This window comes from Cupressus sempervirens, chromosome 3 (assembly GCF_028749045.1).
Source record: "Cupressus sempervirens isolate cs-2001-9-10 chromosome 3, ASM2874904v1, whole genome shotgun sequence".
Taxonomy (NCBI): Eukaryota; Viridiplantae; Streptophyta; class Pinopsida; order Cupressales; family Cupressaceae; genus Cupressus; species Cupressus sempervirens.
In genome coordinates, this window is record NC_143120.1 from 842,413,734 (window position 1) to 842,427,070 (window position 13,337).

General features: G+C 35.9%; 1 protein-coding gene across 1 annotated transcript in view; it reads right to left on the minus strand.

Moving 5' to 3' along the window:
- The window catches only part of LOC149569408 (vacuolar protein sorting-associated protein 26A-like), a 131,992-nt gene that overhangs the window by 69,168 nt on the left and 49,487 nt on the right, over positions 1 to 13,337 (minus strand). The window contains exon 4 of the mRNA XM_089822125.1: positions 75 to 149. Within this exon, the coding sequence (XP_089678251.1) occupies positions 75 to 149 (75 nt within the window). The remainder of the gene's footprint in view (positions 1 to 74; positions 150 to 13,337) is intronic.

Consider the following 13,337-nt stretch of genomic DNA (forward strand, 5'->3'; position numbering starts at 1 on the left):
CAGCACAACCCATACTACCATAAAAAAATAAGGAAAGGTTAAAACCCTTCTAATATAATAAAAAAATGATTTACCTCTCCAACAACATGTTCTTGGCTTTGAAAAAGGGGCACCAAAACTGTTTGCCCATTCTCCTTCTTTACACTAGCCTGTAAGAGAGCCATGCTATAAGAAACTCGGGAAACAACTTCACCCATCAGACTCCAGATAATTGCAAGTATCACTTTTCAGGGAAAAAAGGAGAAAAAGAGGACATGATTTCAAAGAAACTGTGAGTGAGAAAAGAAATTTAGTTTCCAGATCAGATAATCATGCACGACAGAAAATTATACATGCAGGATCTTTCACATTTAATATAAATTCGGTGAAAAGAGGACTAGCATTATCATGGAGTTTTATAATAAAATAAACCACAAAAAAATGGAACACTAGCTATTGATGCATTCACAAATAGAGCATAGCCAGGCACAGGTGTCTTTTTTTAATCCATAAACAAGCTATCCAATTTATTTTCTGATGAAGCCCAAAAATTCTTTAACAAATTAAGACCTCCATTTATAAGTTGTTAGGATTCGTAGATGGAGCGATGAAGGCATATTTGACAATAGAGATTTCATGAAAAGAACAGTGAAATCAGTATCATTATGAAATGATATCAGAAACAGTAACTTCAAGCAGAGAACAGTGAACTCTTTCTATCTGAGATGGAAATTCTGATTGCTATTTCATAAGAGGAAATTATTGATAAGAATTTACTGACTCCATTACAGGATGGAGATGAAATCAAAATGGAAATGTATAAAAGAAAAGATAGCAAGGGTACAGGCAGTGAGTTTCCAATGATTGGTACAGATTTCAAGCAGTCCAGGGTGCCATTGTCACTGCACTTAAACTACAAGGCCACAATCCAATACAGACAGATGAGCACTGAAATTCCTTTTAACAGAGACGTTAAGGATTAGCCTCTCAGGCATGAAATCAACTAAGGAAGGCATCTATCAGTTTCTAAAGAAGCAGAAACTTTGAATGGAAGAATGATAATCTTGGAATACACATATACTTTTAATATCACCCCTGAATAAAGAGTAACTGAACAATTTAGTTATTCTAAAATGGTTAGATCATAATCTACTGGAGAGAAGCATAGAACAGATGGAATCTCACCGTATCGTACAAAGAAGATACTAGCGAGTTGTTGAAGAATTGGATGCCCATGCTACATATTCCTCTGAAGTCGAGGACAGAATATTCATGGTTTCATATGAAATGAGGAGCTCTGCCAGTCTTCAAAGCAATCAAGCCATAAGCATAGACAAATAAGCACGCAGAAGCAAATAAAGACGAAGTCATAGCCGGCCCTCAACATCATAAATTCACATACAGTAGTTGTGTCAATGTTTAATGGGAATATCATCTGACGTGGGTCCATATATTCTTTAGTTCTTCCAAGAATACACAGTATGGTGACAGTGGTTAGATGTTAGTATCATCATCAGCAAAATATGTATGCTCTGAGTCACAATGAATAAAAGTGACATCAAATGAATTAAGGATCGAAATTATATTATTGTCACCACTGCTGACTCATTGCCATATCAAAGCTACCTATGAGGAGCACGTGTAATTTATTAGAAAGATAATCTCGATGAAAGACAGAAATGAATACTTGGAGTGACGGAAGCAACTAGAATCTGTAAGTTAATGGTGGATATCTAATCCATACGCCCACATAGAAATTTGCATCGCTTGTGGAAGACATTGACACCAAGTATAACATGCCTTGTCTTAATGTCTGTGTGCGTTCCAGACAGAGGAGTCATCGGATGAATGAAGTAGACGCGAAAGCCATAGTTAGCGTGAACAAAGCCTTGTTAGAGATAACACAAACTGTAATAATTTATAATATCGTGCAAGGATTTAATACATGAAGCCATGAGGACAACGCAACAAATTATACTTGTGCATGCCGCAACATAATTAGCAGAGTATATGGCATCCAAAGCAGCTTGATACACCGCTTCGAGGGGAAATAGGATAAGTCTTTGCCATATCATCTTACATCGTCGCACAATAATTCATATCTTATTTAAAAGAATGGTTATTGCAATCCAGTATAAACTGAGGGTGTGATTAATATTGTTAGTGTTTCAATTCATTTGAAAAGGTGTCATTAATCCATGAAGGGATATAAGTTTTAAAATGAGAAGTCATAACCCTAATTTGAAAGATATAAAACATATTTCATTTGTGGAAGTATAAATATTCCAAGACACATTCACATTCACAAGAAGTACTTTATATTATTTTGTATGGAGGGATAAGGAGACCAAGGAGGTGGGTGTGGTGGCCCGTCTCCCACTCACAATTAACTTTTTTTTATTATAGTTTTTATGAAACAAAACAATTCATAAACCAGGCCCCCTCCAATATTTAATTCGTTTTCTTACTATTTAATAATGTAATTACCCAGTACTTACCAATTACTGTGGTAATTATATTATTTTATAATAAAAAATTCAATAAATTTCCAATACATATCTGATAGAAAAATTATGGATAACTGATCAAATTTTACAACTGAAATCTTGATTTCTTTTTCAGACCTCCATCCCGAATCCACTAAATCAAACAAGGGTTTCAAAACTAAATTTCATTTGTTTACAAACGATTTAGAAATGAAAAATAATAGAATCGCAACAAGGGTTTCATATTAAATCACAAACAATTCAACAACGGAAATAAAACTTTCTCAAACAAGGGTTTCACCCAGAGGAATTCTAAAAATAGAAACACAACAGACACGGAGAAGACAGATATTTTCAATGCAAGAACTACTGCACAAAACTCACGAGATCCTACCTGGATCTGATGCTAAATAGCGAATGCACAAAACACGCAAGAATTTTCCTTCTCTTTTGAAAACCCTCTTTTTGGAATTCGGCTCCTCCAAACCTCTGTTTTTTTTTAGAAAAATGAACTGTAAATCTCTAAGAAAAAAAATTTCTCCAAATTTAGGGCTTTGATTGTGCAATCACACGAAAAGCCCTTTTCCTTTATTATTTTTATTATATTTTAATTTCATGCACGAGCTTTATGCAATTTAATTAAAATAAACTTTATTAAATTAATGCTTTCTCTCTCTTATCAAATCATGAGATGCTTTTAATATAATATTTATTAATTTAACTAATAATATTATTTAGAGTATTATTAAAATAAAACTCCTAAATAAATTATTATTAAATTAAATAAATATAAAACACCAAAATTAGAACTTTAATAAAATCTTTAAATATAATTCCTTTTATTGAATTAATTTCTCAATTAATTAAATATTGAATTTTCTTTATAAAATTTTCATTAAATTAAAACATTAAATTATATTTTAATATAATTTAATTATAACAAAAAATCATCAAACCCACAAGACTAAATACGACAACTCGACTGAAGACAAAGAACAAAATCAAACTCTGGGGTCAGAATCGCAAACTCATGTCACTTGATGAATTCGGACAGGTAAACAATTCAAATACTTGTCCTACTTTCTAGGACAATTGGCTTAGGTTAGGATTTGGACTCAAGAACTATCTCCTCACTTACACCATTGAGATACTGATAGGGCACGCTCATCCTGGCAATCAGGGAAGTCGATGCCCGATACCTACAATCTGCATAAAATCCACACATGTACATACACATAATCTAAACTAAACAGGCAATGGTGGGTAGTGGTGCATCATGTAGATCCCGACTAGCAGGTGACTACGACTCCCTCCCTCAACCACATCAGAAATGTCATACATAAAGTAAAATAGACACGTGCACCATACACATGCAAGTATGGGGTAAGTAACCATAGAAACTGCTTATAATTAATCCACCTATCTAACATCATGAAATAACTGAAATCACTGTATGAACATACATATATTATCATCAAAATAATCCTGAACACATGAAATAACTAAGTACTCAACACGTATATCAACTGAATATGAAATACATCTAATCAAGTATGGTAACCAAGTACCGCTAATCATAAAACATAATCATAATCTGGCCTAAAGAATTTGACAATACGACAAGAAAAGTCAACTAAGGGTGGGCATTACATCCACTCCCCCTAGACTTGGGCTTACTCCTAGAAGCCTACAAGAATTCGACACTACAATCTGAAAAATAAACTAGGGGTAGGCATTACAGGCCCAAAGGAAAGCCAAAATGGATATGAAGTATGCTTGGATGGGTAAGTTTGACAATACAAGTATATAAAGGTAAAGTGGAATTGGGAAGAATGAAAAGGCTAAGATGGGCAAGTCTGAAAGTCTAACAAAGACTGAGGAAAGGTCAAACTTGGACAAGAAAGCATGTCTAGATGAGGAACACCAAAACTTAGAGAACCTTATACAAACATAAGGGGAAAGACAAGGAAGAACAAACACAAAAAAAAAAAACGGTCTAGGAGAGATGCAAGAGGTAGGAAGTAGGCATTTCGGTCCATACCATAAATTAAATAAAAAAAGAGGGCAGACATGAATCCCCCGTAAAAGAAAACACTATTCTCAATTGAGCATAGTCAAACAATAGAAAACCCAAACAAGAGGACTACGATCAAAATAAAGGGTCGTGGACATTAATCCCTTGTTGTACATCTCTTTTATTATGTTGCAAAGTCATCAAACAATATTTTCCAAAGAAGCTTCAGGCTACATTTATACAACCCTCAATCAATGACTCGGACTTTATTACACCACTTGAAGAAAATTACCCTTAACAATGTCGACAATGCTCATCATTCATCTCAAACATTATAACTTCTATGCAACTTATCAGATATGACTAGCTTTACTCACTCAAAAGCTACTAAACTCCTTGCCTAAAGTAACCATATCATCTTTGCAAGTCCCCATATGTTGGGGACCCATTATTCTATACTTAATTGCAAAGTTGCATAGATATGGATATGGATATGGATATGGATACAGTATTGGATACAGTCATGATCATTTTTAAGTACCCCAATATGGATACGGCTTGAAACGACATTAATAAAAGGTGCATTCACATTTTTACATAATGGTCTAAGTTATTAGAGGATATTTTCATTACTCCAGAAGCAATATAGAAACATAAATGCTACATAAAGAATTATAAGTTTATTTAGTACTTTAAACTTTGCCAAAGTCATCACTACACTTTAAAATGATTTTGTACTCATTTTGATATTGATCCTAATTCATATCATACTACTCACTGAAATCACCGTTATGATATTTGATAGAAGTGAACAAATATGAATCAAATCACATAGTATTCAGCATGGTTGCAAAATCAAGATCTTTTGCTCATGCATGGGTATAGTACATGACAAATATTTGGGTTGTATCAAAAACATATCCAAATTGAATACAATGATACAATTGCCCAAGGAGGAACAAAGGAGCATCTGGCTACTCTGCTTAATTGTGAAAATTGTAGATAGTGTTTCTCATTGGCCTTCTTAGACCTTTACAAAACAATCTATTGAACCAACAGAATTTTGATATTTACACCAGCACAATTTCAGACATTCTACGAGTCAAATTGTTTAGTGGACATTTTTTATATCTCCAATCGGGTAAATGTAGATAACACCATGATCTCATCTTTTTATTAGTTTGGAGTAGTTTCTAGCTTATTCAATGATATTTTATACAGTGCAATTGCAATAAAACATATGTAATTGCACAACGGCTCAGTAAATGACCACCTATATAGCAACCTTCACCTGACTAAAAGACATGCTATTTGAATAACAAGGCTTATGGTTAATGGTTACACCATAGATTTAAAAACTATCATAAACTCCTAGAATTTGCAAGTATACGCAAGTCAAAGCAGCTCATGAGTTACTCACAGTATAACTTAGAGGCTAAATTTGTTATGGTAAATTGATGTTGTTGTAGTTGCATTAAACAGAGGAGATAAAAGCTCCTTATATAGATTTAAATCGTGAACAAGTGAGGGAAATAGAAACTAAGATGACCATTAAAGAAATATTATATTACTCTAATACCCTCCCCTAATGGTCATTGTCTAACTATTGTCTTTTGGTCACAAATTCTACAAAACATTCTGCAGTTGTTGAGACCCTTCATAGAACTGCAAAATGTTAATGACCAAGAAAGCCAAAATTCACCCATAAAAGAAATTATTTGCAGCTAGAGATAAGAGCCTACCACTAAGATGAGTCTGCCACTAACCCTCCCAAAGTCAGCAAAACATCTAACCAGAAATCATCATAAAATATCTAACCTGATGTTAGATAACAGGGCTGCTCTTCTTTGGATACAAAGATGAACATTAAAAACAACTACAACGATTTTGAAGAAAAATCAACAAACCCTTCTAACTTTGCAAATGTGTATGATGCCCCAAAACAACCTACAAAATGGCGCAATTTTTTAGGAGAGAATTTGACAAAAAATCGTGCACAATTCTTGAGGTGAAAAATCATCAAAATCCAACATGATCTTTTAGGTGAAAAATCAATCAAAACCAAACAATACAAAGCTTCATTTTTTAGGAAAAACAGTAAAGCCCACCAGATAATTTTTGAGGAAAAAATTATCAAAGCACAAAGGAATCCCACACAACTTGGCGAATTACAAAATCTGAAAGTTTCTTGAGGGAAAAAAACATGAGAACCCATCAGAAAATGTTTATTTAAGAGGAAAAACTATGGAAACCCATTAGAATTTTTTAAGGGCAGCAAAACAAGAGACTTCACTGTTAAGAATATTGCTTCATTCGGATTGAAGCATTCTTATCATTATTATGAATTTAATATATTGATGGATATATATTTGTGATGATAATAATGACGCACGCACACGCACGCACACACATAAACAGTCTGGTCCGTAAAATCGCGACGGAAGGAAATCGGACCACGCTGCATAATGAAGACGCTCAGTTTTGCCTCTTTGATATCGACCTCACGCAACAGGCCTTAAACGTGACACAAATCTCCTTCCCCAGGGAGCATCATAGTGGGACCAGGCAGTAGACAGGCTCATTTCCAAAGGAAAAACAACGGCTGGGCCCAGCCCACAGCAAGATAGGGGTAGGCTTTTAAGCCAGGGGTTTCCAGGTGCACTTTCCGATTTTTTTTTTTTGTTTTATATATTTGCTCTTGTTAGTCTTGTTTCATCCTTCTTTCCTTTGATCAATGGAAAAACAAATTGTGCATACACAAACAATGGGAAAACAAACGGTGGATATGCAAGCATTGGGAAAACAAACCATATCATTGGTAAAAAACGGTCAAGAAATTTTGGTGCACTTTGAAACTAACCATTTAGGTCAAGTCAAAATGGCATCACTCAGCAAGACAGGGAAATATATTTGGGTCAACGTTAAACAGTTCAAGGGCATTTTAAAACGTAGACTTGCTCGCTTGAAAGGATCACATGAAAAGCAGAAACACAGGCAAAGATTGCATAAACCAGAGAAGAAACAAAAAGATGTTGTCAGAATGTACCCCCCTCCACACTTAGATGGTGACAGTCATTTGCGTGGTAGCAGCAACTTTGTTGATTCTGTCACTTACAGCCCTACCTCCACACCTCTCGCATGGTGCCCAGATCTTTATGTGCAAGAACTATTGAGGGCCAAGAGGAGGTTGGAACTCCTAGAGGCTAAGGAACAAGAAAGTTATCGTAATATGCAGGTGTTAATTGCAGAAAATAAAACTCTTGCAGATAATAACAATATTTTAAAAGCTCAAATCTCAACGCTGCAAGAAACACTTTTAGCAGGGAAGCTTGAATGGCAGAACATGAAGGATGAATGGAAAAATCTGAATGCTAAATTGGAAACAAACAAGGTCACAACAAATATCGAGTCATCTCATTATAAGGAGAGATCGATTTTTCACACTAATTCGTTGGGAAAGGCAGGGGTTGAAGAGGAGAGGAGAAGTTTTTCAGAAGTCACCAAAACTTGGGACAAAAACAGCAAACACCTTGATATGGCAAGAGAAGAGGCAAAGATTCGTGTGAACACACAAGACGAAGAGGTCAAGGAAAGGCAGCGTAGGGCATCCAATATAATTATCAAAGGGATAAAAGATTATGGGGAAGGCGAACACACCCTCGACTTAACGAGGGATTTCCTACAAGATGTGTTGTTGTGGCAAGGACAAATCTGTCAAGCTTGGAGGGTTGGCAAACCACAAGCTGAGAGAAATAGGCCAATCAAGGTAGTCATGCCCAGCATTAGCGACAAACAAAATTTACTTAACAAAAAACAGCTCTTGAGGGGTTCTCGCTTTGTTATAGAGGAGGATTTAACCATGAGACAGCAAGTAGAAAGAAGAATGGAAATGGAAAAAATCAGAACAGCTAGAAATGAAGGCAAAAGAGCTTAAATGTTCAAGGGAAAAGCAATTATTGCTCATTTTGGCTACCGCTCCAATGAAGGGCAGCAAGAAAGCAACAAAGGTGTGACAACAAACACATTAGCATGCAGCGATACAACAAGATCAGCAATCACGCTTAGCGATAATAACTCAACTTCGAGTCTTTCACATCAAAACAAATAGCAATCAAACTTAACCCAGGCGTCCTTAAGTTTAGTTTGTTGGAATTGCAGAGGTTATCCATGGAGACGTGGGCCTGGGTTAGGACCTATTGCGGAAGGCAAAGACATTATTTGTCTCATAGAGACACATGAGCATGAGGGATGTAAGACCCCATTGTTTGAAGGCTACTGGAAGATGGCAATGTGGAATGAGGTAGTGGGAAATGGTAAAGGTTATGGAGGTATAATGGTTCTAGTAAAAGAAAGGGAAGGTCGTGCCATTCAGTTGGAAAAGACTGATTCTAATAAACAATTCATATGGCTCAAAATTGTGGAAAATAACACTCTTATCAGGATTGCAGCCTGTTACTTTGCTCCACAAGTATCTAAAACTTATAAAAAGTGTGGCTTAGATCACAATGACCCCTATGTTGCGTTAAAGAAAGATGTTGCTATTTTTTCGCAGCATGGGGATGTTCTTCTTGTTGGAGATTTCAATGCTAGGACAGCAAATTGGCAAGCAAGTATTTTCAGCTCCAAAGTAAATAATAACCCTATTTGGCTCACAGAAGAAAGAAATCATCAATGGGAAAGAATATCCGAAGATGCTAAAGGCTGCAATCATTTTGGGGAAGAATTGATCACTCTATGTGGCACATTTGATCTCATAATTTGTAATGGTTTGGCTAGATGGGCTAAGTCAGGCACTTTCACTTGCAACACATACAACGGAGCAAGTGTGGTAGATTATGTAATTTGTCCGCAGAATTTGTATGAAAATATTGCAGAAGTTGCAATTGGAGAACACATTTGGGATCTCAAATCAGATCATAAACCGCTGTACGTAAATTTGTATTGGGCAAAGGATAGGCGGATTGGAGCAAAAACCCAAGGCCCTCAATACCCCCCTTCTCAGGGCAGAATTTTGTTAACTTCAGAAAACAGTAACACTTTCACAACTACTCTTGAGGAACTTTGCATGGGACACCCTATGTATAAACATGGTGTTAACAGTTATGATTTATCAAATTTGATTCATGAGGCTCTTTCAAAATGCAAGAGAGCAAAAAATAGAAAATCTGAAACTAATTGTTTTCCAGCCAATGCTTGGTTTGATAAGGAATGCAAGAGGGCTAGAAGAAACCTAAGGGAGTCAAATAAAACTAACTTTGACATTAAGGCCTACAAACAGATCCTAAAGAAGAAAAAAACTGATTTTATGTTCACAAGGAGAGAGGAGTTAATTTTCTTGGGCAGAAATAACCCCAAACGTTTTTGGAAAGAACTCCAACGAAGGAGAAAACAAACTAAAAATAATAATATTACTGCCACCCAATGGTTTGAATATGCTAAGAAACTTTATGAACAAGAGGGTGGAGTGGGACAGCCACCTTTGGTCAATGATGATACAAATCTTTTCACTGTGCAAGAGATAGAGGCAGGGATTAAGAAGTTAGGTGGAGGTAAAGCAAAAGACCTTGTTGCGCTCCAAGCAGAATATCTAAAGTGGGGTATGAAAACTCTTGCACCGCACATCACTAAAATTTTCAACAAAATTTGCCAAGAAGGGTTTCCGAAAGATTGGACAATCAGCCTTGCAATACCACTTTTTAAGAGTGGTGATGTTAACAATCCCTCCAACTACAGGACTATAATGATCAATCCCCTCTTTGCTAAACTTTTTGGCAGCATGATAGAAACTAGGATCAGCAAATGGGCAGAAGAAAACCATAAACGTGCTAAAGGGCAAGTTGGTTTTAGGCCAAAGCACTCGATAGTGGATCACTGTGTCACTTTGAGACACATTATTGAAAAAGAATGGGAGAAAAAGGAAGAGGTATTTTGTTGCTTTGTCCAAAAAGGCTTTTGACACCGTTCTAAGAGACAAGCTTTGGTTTAGGATGGAAGAATTGGGGATTCCTATGCATCTCAGAGCTGTTGTTCATAGGATGTACGAAGAGGGGAAAGTTAAAATCAGAACTTCAGATGGCATTTCAGAATGTTTTAGGAGCGATATCGGGGTCAAACAGGGCTGCCCTTTATCTCCTACTTTGTTTGGTTTATATATTGACAAATTGGAAGAGTGGTTAAACATGCAAAAGGGTGAAGGCATTCAGCTAGGTGAATTTGTTATAAAGCTGCTCCTATATGCGGACGATCTTATTTTAATTGCCAAATCTACCTATGGTTTGCAAGATCATCTATCTTCTCTTGAGCGCTTTTGCGGAATGGTGGGGATGCAGGTCAATATCAGCAAGACTAAGGTTATGATTTTCTCTAATAATAAAAAACAACACCAACATGAATTTTATTAAAATGGAAGTGTTCTTGAAGAAGTTGCGGAATATAAATACCTTGGCATCGATTTCAACAAAAAACTAAGTTGGTCTAGCTGCAGGTATAAAAGGATATTAGGTGGATGGAAGGCTTTTTATGCTCTTCAGAATAGGTGCCGTGAAGCAGAGTTGTGGGATTGGAAAACTATTCAAACCTTGTTCGGTCTTCTTGTGCTGCCAGTTGTTCTTTACCGGTGTGAATTATGGGCCAGCAACACTACTATAGCACAATGGAAACAAATCGAAGGAATCCAAAAGCGCTTGATCACAAGCAAGTTTAAAATCAAAAGCACTGTTCCATATGATATCATGCTAAGTGAAATGGGGGTTGCTCCTATTGAGGCACTTGCTATGGTTCGCCTTCTAAGTTATCTAAAAAGAATCGAAAAAATGGAAGAGGATAGATGGCCTAAAGTGGTCTTTAGTGACACACTATGTCAGCGAAAAAGGACATGGATGCAACAAAACATCAAATGGATGAGTAAATGGAATATTCAATTCAATATGTGCCCCACAAATAATAAAGAAATAAAGGTATTTGTCATGGAGAAATTCTACAAGAGAAATTGGAGAAGCGAGATCGAAAGGAAGAAATTATATTATATAAATGAGTTCAACCCTGCTTGTGATCAACTCCAAAAAGCATACATAGGAGCCAACATTTCTTGGAGGGCTAAAATTCTTATTGCTCAGCTGAGAACTAACTCTCACCAACTTCGTTGTGAGACTGGACGTTGGAAGAGGCCAAAGGAGGCTTGGGAAGAAAGAATTTGCAGATTCTGCAGCTCTGGGAAAGTGGAAACTGAACAGCACTTTATTTTAGAATGTGAAGCCTACAAGAGTAGTGGAGATAAATTTGCGGACACTATATGTGACAGTTCTTGGCATAACCTATTCAACGAAGAGTACATTGAGCAATTGGGTGGACTCATCATCATCCTACACAAGCAACGAACATTGTTACTTAAGTCTGCTTGAGTTGTCTTGCTGTCCCATAGGCTATTTTTAGCCTCGTGGACGTTAAAATTTTATCTATCTATCTATCTCATATGCTCATATTAAATTGAATATATTAAAATGATGAAAGTATTGGTTGTTTCAAAGTAGTCTTTTAATAATGGTTGAATCAGTGCAAAGACACACATTTAGCTATTGGTAATTAAGCCATTTGATATTAGAAAGGAGTCACGGTCATGAATGGCTGTGACTCCCTGTGGCATTTTCCACAGGGAAGTCACAATCATTCATGATCATGACCCCCAACATTCCTACAAATATGCTTACCGATGTCTGTGGAAGACAATCAATCAATTACACTGGCATTGTATTTACTTCCAGCAGTCATCGGCTCAATAATATCAAATATTCTGTTCTTAATTAGTTATCAATAAAGTCATATAAATCAGACAATGTCTGATTTATATTATTACCAAAGTCAGCAACATTAAAAGGCATCAATAGTATACATCAAAAGGATATTAATAATTGTTCCACAGTTATTCAGATTTAGTTATAAGTGTTCAGATTTATTCTCAAACAAAATGGTGATCGGAATCAAAGTAGAAGATAGATTGGAAGGTGCTGGAAACGTTTCTTTATGGAAAATTCGTATTGTAACCCTACTTGAAGAACTTGAGCTAGATTCCTACATAGAAGAATATCTTAAGCTGCCTGAAGAAGAATCTGAAAAGACAACTTAGAAACGGCATAACAGTAAAGCTAAGAAGATTATTATCGGTTCTATTAGGGATCATATTCTTCCTTCCATTGGAAGATTGAAAACAACCGATTAAGTATTTAAAACTATAAAAGATACATTTAAAATAAACAATGCAAGCAGAATATTGACATTAAAACATCAGCTCGTGAGTATAAAAATAAACAAAGGAGCCACAATGTCAACTTACTTCTTGAGAATCTCTGAGATAAGAGACCAACTTTCCACCATTGGAAACAGTGTCAATGACAAGGAACTTACACTAATTGCTCTAAAAGCATTACCTATATCATGGGAACCATTTACTCAATGTGTAAGTCGTCCCTCACTTCCAAAATTTTATCAACTCAAGAATGAGCGCATTCAAGAGGAATCCCAGCTAATATCAAGAGGAATCTGCACAAATAAGTAAGGGGAGATTCAAGCTCTACATACAAACAACAGGAACAAAGAAAAGATGGGGAAGTTCAAACCAAAGATAGGAAATAATTCTCTATATCACGAAGAAAGAGATCTATCCAAAGTTCAATGCTATCGATGTGATAAATTTGGTCACACATTCAAAAAATTTGTCCGCAAAGAAAGAAAATTCAAGCTGTCATATCTTAATCCCATGAAGTCGAAAATCCTCTATTCTATTTAGCCTTGTCAAGTGAATTGAACTCAAATAATAACACTTGGATTGTAAGAATTTGGTATAGCTATGATACCATGTAGAA